This window comes from Vicugna pacos, chromosome 9 (assembly GCF_048564905.1).
Source record: "Vicugna pacos chromosome 9, VicPac4, whole genome shotgun sequence".
Lineage (NCBI taxonomy): Eukaryota > Metazoa > Chordata > Mammalia > Artiodactyla > Camelidae > Vicugna > Vicugna pacos.
This window is the reverse complement of record NC_132995.1, coordinates 2,335,390-2,352,115: the sequence shown is the minus strand read 5'-3', so window position 1 is coordinate 2,352,115 and position 16,726 is coordinate 2,335,390. Positions and strand designations below refer to the sequence as shown.

Sequence of the window (16,726 nt, the reverse complement as noted above, 5' to 3'; positions counted from 1 at the left end):
CGGCGTGTCCTCACCCCCTCCACAAGCCACTAGATTCACTCTAGTCCCACTTCACAAAAAAGTGGGGAGAGTTTATGTTCCTCGACTAATGTGGCTAACAGGCAGATCTCAGGGTCAGCTGTCTAACCCACCTTTGACTGGAAATCATGACGTCCGGTCGTTTCTCTTCAGACCACACTGATTGCGAGTTAATCTCAGAAACGCACCCTCAGACCATCCCTCTGTCACCCTGCCCTTGCAATGTGCCTTCCACGCTCAAGGCTACGCATCAGGGGAGGTGAACAAAGTGACAAATACAGACGAGGACTGCACCCTGCCTGGAAGAAGTGTGAACTGCAGGAGGGGAGGCGCCTCTGCACGTCTTCTGAGCAAAGGGCACTGCTGGCTTTGCTCAAGGACGCGGGACCAGGAAGGAGCCTTGGGAAGTAGGGGGTCTCCCTCTCTGGGGCAGAGGAGGATTTGCTTATAAAAATGGGCCGTCTGTCTGACACTCAGTCACTTTGTAAGGATTCACAACCCAACTGATCTTTCTATTTTCCAAGGTGGGGCTGGGCGGGGTGGGCAAGAAAAAGGCATGTCCTCCCAAAGGAGGGCGTAAATCCCGTCAACGAGTCAAAAATAACTGGTCTGAAGTCAGATCTGTCTCTTTTGGAAAATTCATCTAACATGAGGGGACGCTGGTCTGCATTTATTTCCCTCGCTTGCAAACCTCAGAGTCGTGGTGAGAATGGAAAGATGCTGCACGTGAACAGTGCTGCCTGTGGTGCCGGGGCGTGCGCCCTCTGTAATTATTCCCCAGGGTTAGGGTTCTGCCTGGTCCCTGAGCGGGTCTGGTCTAAAGGACCGGCAGCTGCCCTGACGGAGCTCCGTCGCAGCAGTCCTGGTTGTGCAGACGTTACGTCCCAGGCCAGCTCCCGGAACAGCGCTGACTCAGCTTGGGACAGAAGACTGGGGAGACAGCACGTGGCTGGATGGCCTGGCTCAGGACACTGCTCGCCCCGTCCGTCGCTGGCCCATGTGTGACCAGAGTCCACCCGCAGCTCCTCAACTACTTCCAAGACTCCTACTGGCCCATCCTCACTGACGGAAGGGTGGCCACTGACTCAGTACCAACCTGACCTTCATTATTAGAGCTCCCAGCGAACCAGCCACCCCCCATGGGGCTCTGCCCAGCATCCCTTCCCGACACTTACTTCTCATCTCCTCCTGAGCCTTTGCCCAGAGATCTCTCCGATTGACCTGTAGAAACAGGCTCAGCGTCACCTCCCACGCCAGCTTTCCGGGGTAATGCTTGCTCAGCAATTCCGACAGACTTTCTCTTGAGGCCTTCTTTAGCTCAGTCCACGGGATTGGCTTCAGCTCGAATTTCAGAGGTTCTTGCTTGAGGAGCTCCTTAAACTTCCAGAACTCTTCCTTTTTGAGCTCTTCCAGGTACCACAACAAGCCGAAATCAGGGAAAAAAGATTCTGCCATCTTGTGCCAGGATTTCCTCAAAAACAAGGAATAAGGGACACCTGGGGAAGAATGACGTCATCACAGTTAAAGTCCAGCAGTGTAAAGTGGCTTAAAATGACCGACAGGCAGTTCTTGCTTACAGCACATCTGGCCAGTAGCATTTGGGGAAGGCGTCTCATCTTCCCTCAACACTCTACAATCATGCGTGTGAATTCAGGACTAGCCACTAAAAATGTAGTTCCTACTAAGCCAGTGTCAGGGAGAACGTGACCAGCTAAAATCCTAACAAAGCTCTGAGGTTTATCCACGCGGCCAGGGAAGGACAAATTAGGGCATTCCTACCCCGGCACCTTGCTCTGCGAATCTCCGGGGCCCTTCCGGGCGGAGCTGGATGTTCACCCGGCGTTGCTATGGGGGCTTCTGTCTAGAGTTCAAGAGACCATGTTACACTGAACGGCCCTTGAAGGGGAACAGTTTCTGTTCTAGTTTGACTAAGTTCTGAAGACTTAAAAAAAACCCAATAGCCTAAATATGTCTTTGGCTCATGAAAGTTATGACAAATCCCTGAAAGACAGCAGGGACTGGAAAAATAGATTCAAAATTTCAAAACAAGCAGGAAAAGACGAGTCCAAGGGCAGGCCAGCTCACACGCTGCGGTCCTGGGCAGAACGAAGGCATCCTGGACGGCCATCTGACGGTGGCAGCTCAGGGAACACAGCTCAGACAGCACGGCGACTCAGCGTCCAGCGTGAAGAGAAGCCGTGCAAAGTGTTAACAGCGCCAGAAACCCCAGCGTCGTCTCACTGACCCTCCAACCCTCCCCACCCCCTGAAAGCCAAAACAAAAACAAAAGACTCCAGGTGGGATACAGAGAAAGAAGTCATTCATGGAAGACAGTTTTCCAGATCTGAAGAAAAGATTTGCATCTTAGGAATGAAAAGACCTCGCCATGTGTTAAGGAATACGAAAGACAAAAGATCACATGATAATTAACTTTCATAATTTCAAAGGATGTGAGCCGTGTTTGTAATTTTAAATTTTTGAGTAACCACATTAAAGAATTTAAGCGAACAGGGGAAATTACCTTTATATTACATTATTCAACTTAGTCTATCTGAAGTCCATCTAAGATATCAATTCAACATGTAAACAATATTTTTTTAAAAGTCAATGAAATATTCTAACTTTTTTTATACTAAAGTCTTCAAAATCCAGTGTGTATTTCATACTTACAGAATATCTTAACTCAGATGCTAAACTGTCACTGGACATACTTGTTCTGTTTAGATTTTACAAGGTACACGATTGGGGAAAGTAAATTCTTGTACCCAAGAGATTTCTTACATACACAAGCCTTCTAAAAGCTGAGCATCAGCTTCAAAGTTAAAATTTGCATTAATTAAAATAAAAATTCAGTTCCTCGGTCTCACTGGGCCCCCTGAGGTGCTCGGTGACCACACGTGACCAGCGGCCACCACCTCAGACAATGTAGGTCTAGAAACGTAAGCAATTTACCAACAACAAGGGGTGACAGACAAATTATGTGATAACTCAATATTTAGTAACCACTCCCCAGACGTCCGCAAACCATGCACTGGGTATCACTTTCTGCCTACAAGCGGATGCGAATCCACCTGTGAGGATCCTTCCTGACAACACTGACTAGAAGTTAACGGCACAAAGGAAACGCCTGTGAACAATTCAGAGTGGACAGTGGCTGAGGCCGGCTCCTCTGCGCCGTAGTATTTTCCATTCAAGCGCAAGAGAAGGTAGACTATTTCAGACACCAAGATATCTGTGCTTTATTGTCCAAGAATCTTCTCTGAATAAGCAGAGCATATATTCAGACAAAATGAAAAATTAATGACAACGTGGGAACACACCAGGGGACTAGGGCGGCTTTGGCTGCGATCAGGGACAAGGCAAGAACGGAAGGATGGCTCCTGCCCTCGTGTTGGTCAGCACTGTTTCCAGCACTGGTGGTCTTGGGGGGCAGTTAGGTAACGGACATCCGTTGGAGGCACAAAGCTCGGAAAAGAAGTAACATGGTCTTTCTTTGCAGACGACATAAGCGTATATACCTAGAAAGCCCCAGATAGTCAGTGACAAAATTCTTACTATTAAAAAATCACTAAGGTGCTTAAAGAGTCAATCTTAAAAGTTCTCATCACAAGAAAAAAAAAGTTGTAGACGTGTGTGGTGACAGACATTACCTAAACTTACTGTGTGGCTCATTCCACAACATACACACATAGCAAGTTGTCAGGCTGTACACCTAGAAGGAACACAATGTTGTATGTTAATTATATCTCAGTAAAAATGTTCTTAATTCACGAGGGAATCAGGACATGGAACTACCATGGAGAAATTGTTAGTCTATACAACTCAGAGGACTTAATGTTACGGGGAAACCCATTTATAATCTCAGCAAAGAAAATAAAATGCCTATGAATAAATTTAACAGGAAATGTACAAATCTGTATGAGAAAACCTTCGAGACACTCATAATAAAGAAGAAAATGGAAAAGCTGGAGAACAGGAAGGGTGGGCTGGCTGGACGGTAACACATACTTTTCTGGGCAATGTTTTCATTTGCATTTCATTCCTCAAGCATGCATCATATTCTTTATCACGCAGGCATTTATGTACTTAGGCGTCTATTTATATACTTGTCTACAAAAGGTAAGCTCTCATTTTAGTTTCTTAACTTTCACATCACTGCAGGGGGTAGATTATGTCTCAGACAAGACTTGTCCAAACCTCAACCCCTAAGCCTGCAACGAGACATTGTTTGGGAATCAGGTCTGCGGACGCGTAACTTAGGATCGGAGGAAATCATCCTGCATGGAGGGTGAACCCTAAACCCAACGACGAGTGTCCTGGTAAGAGAAAGGAGTCAGAGATGTCACACTCACGGGGAGAAGGCCGTGGGAAGACGGAGGAAGGGGTGGGAGCTGTGCCGACATAAACCAAGGGCAGCCAGGAGCCCCAGACGCGAGAACGTCAACGACGGATTCTCCCCTGGAACCTTTGGGGGAAGCAAGATCCCGCCCAAAACCCCGATTTCAGGCTTCAGGGCTCCAGAATTATGAGAGAAGACATTTTTGACACTTTAAACCACAGAGTTTGTGGAGATTTAAGCATACTCTTAATGTACCTGCAATTAAAGCGCAGTGGTGCTGAGGAGTGCACAGACAGACCGACCGTGGAAAGGACACCGAGCGAAGAGATGAGTCAAGCTACACGGGGACAGTTAGTGACCGGCAAGCTCGCATCTCAAACCACAAGCGCAGGCAGGGCCTTTTGGTAAACAGTGCAGGAACTTGCTAGCTCGTTAGAAGGACCTAAAAGTACATCTAAACCTCACCCGCTCTGCAGGAATACAGGACAAATGCACCAGCGACCTAAACGTAAAGATGTAAAGATCAAAACCAGCAGGTGCTAAAAAGCAACGTGTGTGAATTCCCTTGTAACCGGCTGGAGGAAGAATTCCCTAATTATGACTCAAAATCCAGACGCAATGAAACTGGATTTTTTTTTAAAAGAAGGCTCACATGGAGGACAACAAAGAGTAGAGAATGAAGGAACAAAAATGGTAGAGTAACTTCTGTTTAGCCTTGTAGTTGTGAAACATCATAAATAAAAAAGTATAAAACGAATGCATAGTTTATTAAATTTAAAGCAAACCTAGTGTAACCACAGGCAGAGCAAGAAGGAAACCATGTCCCGTGGGCCCCCTTGCCAGAGTGACGCCCTCCTCCTGAGATTACCCCTTTTCTCATATTAACTTGTAAGTTCTGCTTTATGATTTTAAAACTCAGATATGCATTCTAGACAATACGGCTGGATGGCATTTGCTTACTTTTGGTACGTGGAAGGATAAGGCATTTTCTCTCTGGCTGCTTTTGGGTGACACTGTGTTTGTAAGATTCACGTACATTTCTGCGTGTGGGTATAAGATGCTGATTTGAGCTGGTGCACACAATCCCACTGCTGCTCTTCCCACAGCTGAGTAAAGCTATGGTTGACCGGCACCTATGTTTTCTAGTATTTTTTAATAACATAAATGACTGTGCATGTCATTAGCTCCCTGTAAGTGCTAATGACATGCACAGTCACAGCTTAGACCAAAATATCTCTTGGGTAATTACGAACCGTGAACATAAGATGATACACCATTGGGATGAGGAAGAGGAGGCCATGCATGCTCCAACAGACCATCCCTTCGGAGACCTCCACGCTTCCATGAGCAGGATTCAGAGGGCCCCCCCAGACACAGCCCCTTCCTTCCCACCATCGCTCACAGTGCCTCGAGGCCACTGCTGCTAAGCCGATGGCGCCCTGTGCCCGTGTGCGCTTTATCCATGTCTATAGCGCAGCCACCGTAGTTTAGACCCAACTCCCCCCTCCACATGCACAGCCCTGTTCACATATGGCATCGTGCATCCCCGTTTTGTCTCCATTATCCCCTCCCCACAACACCTGAGGCCCTTCCATTCATCCCCTTGAATACAGTCACATCACTAAAACCCCCTGTGTCAAACAGTTTTAAATTGTACACCACCGACCACAGCAGGACCATTCACAAAACCTCAAAGCTGGAAACAACCAAATGTTTATCAACGGATGAATGGATAAACAACATGCGGTGCACACATGCAGTGGAGTCGTGTTCAACCACACAGGGACTAAAACTCCCACACAGACCACAAGGTGAATGAGCTTTGAAAACCATACGCTAAATAAAAGAAGACGCAAGAGGACAAACATGGTGTGATTCCACTTACATGAGACCTAGAACAGTCAAACTCACAGCGACAGAAGGTGGGAGAGGACGGAAGTGCTGGGGGCACCGGGAGCTGCGGAATGGGCGCAGAGTTCCAGCCGGGGGGATGCAACAGTGCGGGAGACGGAGCGCAGTGACGGCTGCACGACAGTGTGAAGGTACTTAATGCCGTGAAAGGGTGCTCTTAGTGGTTAAAACGGTAAATTTTGTCCTATGGGCATTTTACAATTTAAAAAGAAAAAAGCCCTCTTGGCAAGATGGAGGTGAGGATCAAGAGGCAGGAACTACCAGGCAGACGACAGGCTGCAGGGACGAACCGCACGGAGCCCACACGCGCACTACGCATGGGGCGCGGCCTTTGAAAGAGCGTTCACTGCGCTGTGTGCCTGAGACGGGTAACACGGCACACCAACTACACCTCCATTTAGAAAAATATGATATTGTAAAATAAATAAATTTTTAAAAATGAAAGGAAAAGAACACCTCTTGTGTTCTAAACTTCCCCTAAACATTCTTTCCTTCTCTCTCCTGGCTGGGCCCCCGCCGAAGGCGCTGTGCTCCCCGCGGCCCGTTAAGCGCCGGCTGCCGCGTCGCCCGGGTCCGCACGCGCGCTCGGTGTCCTCGCCGACTCCCGGGCGCCTCACAGACTGCGATCCGGCAGCTTTCCGGGCCCCACCACTCACTACGTTTTCACGTTGCGGCCACGCGCGGTCCTCGGCACAACCCGCCGCCTCCCGCACGTGGTGTCCCCGGGCTTACCCCGCCTCTAACACGACTTGTGTGGTCACACAAAACGAACGTCACAGACAAAGCATTTACGTCTAATGTAGCATAAAATCAGAACATCCCAGAGCTTCCGGATGGTAGAAGGTTAGTTCAAAGCTAATCAATCAAACCACTCTCAGAACAGGCCCCACACGCAGTTCTGCCCTTTGCCTGCCGCTGGCCACCTCCTTGTCGTAGTTTCCCGTTGCCGAAGTTCTGTTTTCCAGTCGTCTCCCCAGGTTACAGGAATCTCGCAGCCAGAGCCAACAGGCTGACCAAATCAGAAACAGCCCTTCGACTTTCAGTATTTTCACCTTTTCCCTTTAATGCTCCAACATCCGAGGTCTCAGATTCAAGTTTTGAAAAACAGGGAGCCGGGAAGGGTCCCGTTCTCCCACCTGGAGCTGAGAAACACGGAGGTTTACGGAGGGAAAGTCTTGTATGTACAATCTCCCTGGAACTTCAGTTTTTCACTTTAGCACATCCTTGCCAAGACAAAGGGGAAGACTTGATTCTCCCTGGCACCCCCCCATCTCGTTTCTCACGCCCTTCACACTTCTAGGAAGCTCCGAGACGGGAAAACGAAGAAAAAGAAAGATCAGCAGTAAGACGTCCTCACCCAGTCCGGTCCCTGGTCCTCCTGGCGGGTGCCCATCAAGGAACAGCTGCAGAAACTGAGCTAAAAGGCTGTGCTCGCCCTGGATTGGCCACAGAGACTCCCCGTCCCATTGGCTGGCGGGGCTCAGCACGTGATGCGAAGCTGGGCTCGCTTCCCCACCTCAGGTGTGGAGGATCTCCCTTCGGGCGTCGGTGGAGACCTTCTGCAGGAGTTGCCGGCCCTGGGTGTCCCCGTGATGTTACTCGCAGCTCCCCTGTGTTGCATAATCACCGGGCTCCTTCGAGTGGCCCCCCCACCACCACCATGAGGGACAATTTGGAGCCTGGTCGTGGGAACATTCTGCTCATAATCTGAGTCTCTAACGTCTGCTGTGCTCCCTAAAGGAGGCTATCTTGTGCATCTTCTCAACTCTAACAGCCGCGCCTAAAATGAAGCATTCAGATGCCAGGACAGCAGTACACGTTCCTGGGTGGCTAGGTCTGGACGGCAAGGGCAGGAGTCAGAACTTGCAGGTGTCTTTTTCAACTGCGGTGAGAACGCTTAGCGTGGGCCCTGCAGCCTTAACGTCTCTCTGCAGGCACAGGGTTGCCCAGCAGCTCACTCATCTCGCGAGACCGGAAGTTCACGCCCCGTGGACGGTAACGACCCGCTCCCGCCCGCCCCGCCCGGGAGCCCGCCTTCTGCTCTGGCCCCGCAGGTCCGCCCGTCTCGCACACCCGCTGGGGCGCAGCCGCGCGGGGTCGGCGCCGGAGGCGGGGCTGTTTCACCGAGCGCAGGGCCCGCAGGGGCGTCCGCGCCGTTGCACCCGGCGGGCTTGCTTCTTCCCGCCGCAGGTGTTCGCTCCCGTCATGACTCTCCCGCGGTCGGCCCCGTCTTCACTGATCACCATGGTCCTCCGCTGAGGGTCGTAATTGTCTGCACCGTCTCTCGTGGTAATTGGATGCTAACGACGTAAGAACCTGCCGGTAAGGGCAGTCCCTGCAAAGCCTCGCGGCCTTCAGCCCTCGGAGTCCGTCGTGTTACTACTCCGCTTCTCAAAGACACCTGGGGCCAAGGGGCGGAGGCTGGAGTTGGAACACTCCTACTTGGCCAACCCGGATTTTAACCTTTCTTCACGCAGCCTCGAGGCAGCTCTGATCTCAGTGGAGCTTAAAGGCGTCCAGGTTGGAGCAGCGGGCAGGTGCGGCTTCGCGGTGCCTGGTGAGGCTGGGCTGAGGCTCACGGCATCCCTTCTCTCCAAGATCTCAGTTGTGGGTTAACCCGGGCACCCTCCACCCAAATTCTGACCTGACATCCTGAAGCCGACTCTCTAAACCATCCTTGGCTGGGCCCCAGCTCACACGTGAGAGAGCTGCGTCTTGATTTCCTCTATACGGGCTCCCTCAGCTGCCTCAGGAGCCAGCTTGGAAGGTTAAAAGTAGTCACGTGCTCAAGCTGCAGCACTGGCTCTCCCAGGCTCCGTTCCGGGCCCTCCGTGTGGCCGTGGGAACGCACTTAGCTTCCCCGTGCTTCCCTCCTCTGTAAAACGGAGATGTGATGATGGTGGTGGCGGTGGTGGTAAAGATAATTGTTGACAATGACTTTTGAGAATCTGAAAACTATATACAGCATCAGATTCAATAATAGCCATGGTTAACTGCTCAGTAGTCGTCCACTGAACACCAGCTTTGTACATGAAACTCACAATGATTGTTGTTTTTTTCTTCTTACATTTCTAATTGAAACATAATAATGTGCAAGTTTAAGGTGTGCAATGTGTCAGTTTGATACATTTATTTATCATCATACAAGTACCACTGCAGCTTTAGCTAAAACCTGTGTTACACCACATACTGACTTGTGTGTGTGGTGGGAACCATTAAGATCTGCTCTTCAGAAACTTTGAAATTTATAACAGTGTTGTTGAGTATAATCACTATGCTGAGCATTAGCTCCCCAGGACTGTTCCCGACTCATTCCCAGTTTATACCCTTAAACAACATATCCCCAAATTCGCCACCTCCCAGCCTCTGGTAACTGCCATTCTAGTCCCTGTTTTTATGAGCTTGGATTTTTATGGTCCACGAGAAAGTGGTAGTGTCCTTGTCCTGACTTGTCAGATTGATTTCACTTAACAGCTTCATGTTTTCATGGCTGAATAATAGTCCATTATATATTCCACAGCTTCTTTATCCAGTTGTCTGCTGATGGACACTTAGGTTGTTTCCATGTCTTGGCCATTGCTAATAATGCTGCTGCAAGCATGGGAGTTCAGATGTCCCTTCAAGCTTCCATTTTCCTTTCCTTTAGATCTATACCCAGATTTAGAAATTGCTGGATCATATGGCAGTTCTATTTTTAACTTTTTGAGAAAGTTCCTCTATATTGTTTTCCAGAGTGGCTGCACCAATTCACAGTCCCACCAACAGAGCACAAGGCTTCCATTCTCCCCACATCCTCACCAACGCGCCTGTCACCTCCTTCCTCTTGATGACAGCCGCCCTAAGATGCGCGAGGTGGTATTTATGGGCCGGTTAGCCAATCAGTCGTCTTTGTAAGCACGTCTGCTCCGCTCTCTCTCCCGCGTCTTAGCTGGGTGTCGCTGTTGCTGCTGCTGTGCAGCTGGATGAGGTCTCTGCGCGTTTTGGCTGTCAGCCCCTTATCGGATACGTGAGTTGTGACTATTTCCCCCTGCCCAGTAGGTGCCTTTTCATTTTGTTGGTTTCCTTCACTTTGCAGAAGGCTTTAGCGTGAAGTGGTCCCACCTGCTGATTTTTGCTTTTGTTGCTTTTGCTTTGGTGTCAGGTCTTGGCAGTTACTTTGAATCTTTGTCAAGGAGATTTTCACCGATGTTTTCCTCGAGGAGTTTCAGATTCAAGCCTTACATTCAAGTCTTTAATCCACTGAGTTAGTTCCTGTGTGTGGTGTAGCAGTGGTAGTCTCACTCTTTTGCACGTGGCTGTCCAGTTTACCCAGTGCAGTTTATGGAAGGAACCGTCCTTTCTCCAGTGTATATTCTTGGCTTATTTATTGTAAATTTACATATGTGTAGGTTTATTTCTGGGCTGTCTATTCTATTCCATTGATCTATGTGTCTGTTCTAATTATTATAACTTTCTAATACAGTTTGAAATCAGAGGGTGATGCCTCCAGCTTGCTCTTATTTCTCAAGATTGCTTTGGCTATCTGGGGTCTTTTCTGGTTCCTTGCAGATTTTAGGCTTACTTGTTCTATTTCTGTGAAAAAATGCCTTCAGAATTTTGATAGGAATTGCATTGAATGAAAGTTATTTTCAAAATTATCGACTTGAATTAATTTCAAATACCGACACTTTTATCACTTGTCCAACATTACCCCAAACATTAACACTTTACTACATTTGATTTATCAACCAATTTATCTATATTTTATCTCATTATCACTAGATTTTTTCTGAACCACCTGAGAGCAGTTATCTGATATGTTTCACGCCACCCCTAAATTCTCTGCTGTGATTTTCCCTACAACAAAGACACTCTCCTGTATAACAAACACACACGTCCCTTCGATTTGGCGACCAACGTAGACACAGCACAACTGCTCTGACCTTGTTCAAGTGACCATAACATGCTGTCCCTCCAAGTAAAAAGAAAATTCATTGGCTTATCATTTTCATTAAAAGATACAAATATATCTCTGTGCTCATGAGATCCTGCATTCCTAACATTTACTCAATCACACATCACTTGGATCCTTTCAACATTTCTTTCTTTCACGAACTCAGTAATGAGTAAGATAACTGTTAGAAGAAAACCAAACAAACAAAAATATAGGAAGTCACTCTGCAAGTTTAGGAAAGAGATCCAGGTTACAAAAGTTAACAAATGTCTCAAATAAGATGCTGATTCAAATATTTAATACTTATGTAATATTTTGAAAATTAGTTTTAGATTATTAAACATTTATGGTCTCTAAGAGGATCCATATTTTTCTGCTTGAACATTTCAAAACATGTGAACACATGACAAATTTCATTAGCCACAAGGACCCGTAATTTCCTTGTAAGTTCATTTTTGGAGGACACACAGTTGCGCTTGATCCCTAGGATGTGCCTCACTTCTTTAGGGAAGAGGTATTAGGTGAGTTCTTCATGATTAGTTGCTTTTAAGGAACAAAGAACTCACACAGTAGCTTAGAATTCAAAATGCGGGTAAATGTGAAGATAAGGAATCCAGTGATAATGCCAATAAAAGAAAGGTTGTCTTGGTGCAGCCATGATGGAAAACAGCATGGAGAGTCCTCAAAAGACTGAAAATATATTTACCCTATGATCCAGCAATCCCACTCCTGGGCATATATCCAGAGGGAACCTTAGTTCAAAAAGACACCTGCACCTCAATGTTCACAGCAGCAGTATTCACAACAGCCAAGACATGGAAGCAACCTAAATATCCATCGAAGGATGACTGGATAAAGAAGCTGAAGTATATTTATACAATGGAATACTACTCAGCCATAAAAATAATAAAATAATGCCATTTGCAGCAATATGGATGGACCTGGAGATTATCATTCTAAATGAAGTAAGTCAGAAAGGGAAAGAAAAATACCATATGATATCACTCATATGTGGAATCCACCCCCCCCAAAAAAAGACAAACTTATTTACAAAACAGAAACAGACTCACAGACATAGAAAACAAATTTATGGTTATGGGGGGAAGAGGTGGGGAGAGATAAATTGGGAATTTGAGATTTGCAGATAATAAATATGTATGAAGTAGATGAACAATAAGTTTACACTGTATAGCACAGGGAGCTATATTCAATATCTTGTAGTAACTTATGGTGAAAAAGAATATGAAAATGAGTATGTGTACGTCTATGAATGACTAAAACATTGTGCTGTACACTGGAAATTGACACATTGCAAACTGACTATACTTCAATTTGAAAAGAGAGAAAATAAATTAAATACATAAATACATACATATATACAGAATAAAGACCAGACTTGAAAAATGGAACCATTTGAGCCACACGAGCAAAACTAAATCTAACTTGTTTAATGAACAGAAGTGGAACTTGAGTTACTTCTTGTAAATACCTTTCATACATAAGCCCTAGAGAGTGAAAGAGTTTTGGATTTGAAAGCTCCCAGTTTGTGAACTAATCTTATGTGCACAATAAAATCTTACTAAATATTATTTTACTGATCTGGCGGCTTTAATTTTGCTATTTCTGAACTTTTTGACAATCCCAATGCCCAGAAATACCCAAACCTATTAAGTTAGAAACTTTGGAAGCTGGACCCAGGAAACGGGGTTTTGTTCCAGTTCCCGCAGATGACAGGCATTCAAAGCTGAGGACCGGGGTCTTAGAACTCGGCTGAATGTCCCTAGAAGTAGAGAAGCTGTATCTGACCCTTTCAAACACCCTCTTCCTCTAACATTTCACACCCCAAACAGAAGAGCGGTGTCTGCGGTAAGGCCACAGGATGGGATTCTGGTTAAGAAAATGGCATTAAAAAAGTAAGAAGATTGGAAAATTCAAGAACGACACAAACGAAAATGTAAAATCAAAGGAAGCAAACTGTCAAGAAAGACGCCACCAACCCTGACACCAAGTCTCCCGCGCCGGCTCCTGAAGCAAACCAACCAGGGACCGGGAAGGGCAAAGCCACGGCCACCCGAAGACGGGCCAGTTAATTCCTCCCTTTCTACTGGCTGAAGTAGGTTCTTAAACCAGGTTCACAGCAGAAGGGAAACGCTGCTCCACCTGAGCTTGTTTCTCCACCTGCGCTTTCTTCACGGAGTCGGCTGATTACAAGATGGCCCAGACCCAGCTTGTGACGCTGGCGCGGTTGGGGCGTCTGGCCCAGGACCCCCCACAACAACTGATTTGGGCAGCGCCAGAGGAAAAGACCTTCTCCGCTGATAATCTCAACTTCAGGTCACCAGCTACACCACGAGCGACGAAGGGGGATGTTCTGTTCAACCTACACCAGCAGCCCTTCAGACATGGGGCGACGCCATGAGTGTCTGTGGAATGAGTGCAATCCCAGCGACCTCTACCAGGCGACAGGCCTCAGTCCCCCTACACCCCGAACCCCCCTACCAGGTGACAGGCCTCACCCCCCTACACCCCGAACCCCTTCTACCAGGCGACAGGCCTCAGTCCCCTACACCCCGAACCCCCTCTACCAGGCGACAGGCCTCACCCCCCAACACCCCGAACCCCCTCTACCAGGCGACAGGCCTCACCCCCCTACACCCTGAACCCCACGTCCGCCAGGTCTGCAGCACGGCTGGGATCACCCGGGACCTTTAAGGATGACTGACGGCTTCTGGCGTTCCCACCTTAATCAGCAGGGAGTGCACTCTGGCACAACTGGAAAATGTAGCTCCTCATGTTTACCAGATTCAAGAAGAATAAATATGAGCATCTCAACGGATGCAAAGAAAAGTAACTCTATGCGCCTCAGCATCTACTCATGCTCTCAGATGTGTCCGCGTGAGCTAGAAAAGAAGGGAACTTCCTTAATCCAATAAAATGTTTCCCCGAAAACAACCAAAACCTCATAATTAATGGGAAAATGATGAAAGAACAGCCTTTAAGATAAGATTCAACATCATCACACCCTCTGCCACCAATCCTATTTCAATGTAGCGCTGGAAACACAGCCAATTCAGGGGGACAAGAAAACGGACGTGAAAGAAAGAGGCAAAAGTACCATCACGGGAGATAACTTGATATATCTGTGTGAGCTCTCTGTCCCTCAAGTCTACAGAAAAATCTGTTAGAATTAATACTGTATTATGTACTTGAGAGTTGCTAAGACAGTAGATCTTAAATGGTTTCACCACAAACAAAGAAATTTCGCAAGACGGTGGAGGCTTTCGCTGATGCTACGGGTGGTAACCATTTCGTAACATATAAGTGTATCAAACCAACATTTCATACCTCTTGAACTTACACAGCGTTCACACTGTCGTATGTCAATCATATCCCAATAAAGCTGAAAAAAAAAACTTCCTCAAATTTTAAAAAAGCAGCTTTGATGAGTATAGAATAATACTAAAATTCATTTGTGTGTCTATAAATGAAGTTAGTTACAATTTGAAATTTAAAACGATGCCATATGCAGTGGCAAGAAAAATATAAAGTAACTAGAAATAAATCTAACAAAAGATTGTAAGCTTTATTAGAAAAAGCATACATTTTTAAATTGGTAGTTATATAAAAAATCCAAAGAAATGAATGACACTAAGCTCTTACGTAGCAATGGCCTTTGTTCCTCTGGGAATGTTAGCAATGATGTTAATATTCCCCAAATAGATGTCTATAGTCAGTAAATTTCTAATAAAATCCCAATAGAAATGTTATGTCAAAATATAATTCAAAATGTATTCAGGGGACAGAGGGATTGGTGTAAGTCCAGGTACTCCTGCAGCACAACGAGGGAGGATGTTGGCTGGATTGGAGCTTCCTTATAAACATTTAACTAAAAAGCCTTAGTAATCAAGACTCTTCGCCACAGGGATGGACAAGTGAATGAACGGAAGACGGAGCCCAGAAACGAGGCCAATATGAAATTGCTTTGTGATAGATTTCTGGGCAGCGGGGAAGGAGAACTATTTATTAAATGGGGTTAGTACTGTTGTTTTTAATTTTGAACAAGTAAATAAATCCCTTCCCCCATCATAGAGAAAAGCAAGTGTAAGGGGCTGAACACAAAACACTACCACATTTTAAAGACAGTTCCGTAAGGCATCTGTGTGATGTGGGGCGGGCGTGCGTCTTTTTACACAAGACCCCACGCTTATCCATCATAAGGCAAACCTTGTTAAATCTGATTTCATTAAGAATAAACACTGCTCAGCAAATGACCCCAATGAAACAGGGGGGAAGAAAAATACAGGCCACAGGCTGGGAGAAGACGCGTGCATTATACATTACAGGCCAAGCACTGGCACCAGAATTTACAAAGCACTTCCGCATGCCAATAAAAACACGAACAAGCGGCAGACATTGAAGCCAAGCAACGAAAAGGCACTTCACAAAAGAGGCAACCGATGGCCCGTGAACTTGAGAAAACTGATCGACTTTATCAGTCATCACGTAGACAGAGGGAAGCAGTAACGAGACACCTTTCCCATCCAGTGTTTGGCAAGTGATTTTAAACGTCAAATAAAAATAAATTTAAAAGTAAGATTTTTTTAAAAAATTAAAAAAATGAACTCTGACATCATCAGGGGTGGGCGGTGATGGGCAGCCATGCAGACACTCATCCATGCCTGAAGATAAAGTACTTTAGGTTAAAAGAGAAAAATTGCAAATAGGCCCAGGAGGCAGCGTGTGCCCCCTCCTCTCTATGGCCCAGCAATTCCAGTCTAAAGTAATTCAAAGTTCTGGCACATGGGAACCAGGATACATGAAAAAGAATGTTCAAAACACCATTGTTCAGGGGGAGGGCATAGCTCAGTGGTAGAGTGTGTGCCTAGCATGGCACGAGGTCCTGGGTTCAATCCCCAGCACCTCCATTAAAAATAAATAAATAAATCTAATTACACCCCCCGCCCCCCCCCAAAAACTCAACCATTGTTCATCTTAGCAAAAATTGAGAAACAAAAACCATCATGATGGATAAACTGTGATATATTTGATGGAGAAATGTTCCACATATTGAGATGGGGGAAGTCACTCTGGCTTACATGTGATTCAGCCTGAACTTTGTGTGAGCTAAGGCAGTCTGGCTCACAGCCCGTCAAACACACAGCACATCTGCTTTGACCACTAAGGTAAAGAATGTCTGTCTGGAAGATAAGGATAAGTAACTCCGTTTCCAGGGTGTTGATGTTAGCACTCCCGGGAGATGAGGTCTCCTCCCGGCCACCAGGTCCTGCTGTCTCGCTGCCCATGTGCTAGGTCTGTCTCCTTTGCAACCTCGAAGGAACACACCCTGTCATGTCTGATGCATGTTCCTTGCGTGGCTGAGGTATCAGACTGTGCTGAAAACCATGCTTCAAGGGAGCAGATCCTCAGAGCCACCTAGAGGCTGCCTCCAGGCTCTCGTGCTCAGTTTAGCTTGAATAAAACTCTTTCCTACCCCTTACTGTAGACTGATGATTAATTACTTGCAT

General features: G+C 46.6%; 1 protein-coding gene across 4 annotated transcripts in view; it reads right to left on the bottom strand.

Moving 5' to 3' along the window:
• NLRP9 (NLR family pyrin domain containing 9) overlaps positions 1-16,726 on the bottom strand; it is a 48,064-nt gene that overhangs the window by 13,915 nt on the left and 17,423 nt on the right. Inside the window, exons 1-2 of one of the 4 annotated variants that reach the window (XM_072968336.1) lie at positions 7,626-8,257; positions 1,194-1,514 (exon numbers count right to left, since the gene is read on the bottom strand). In XM_072968336.1, coding sequence (XP_072824437.1) covers positions 1,194-1,473 — 280 coding nt within the window. In that variant the 5' untranslated portion in view covers positions 1,474-1,514; positions 7,626-8,257. Of the gene's footprint in view, positions 1-1,193; positions 1,515-6,242; positions 6,550-7,000; positions 7,252-7,625; positions 8,258-16,726 lie in introns of those variants that run through there. The other 3 variants (XM_072968335.1, XM_072968337.1, XM_072968334.1) reach the window with 3 other exon arrangements.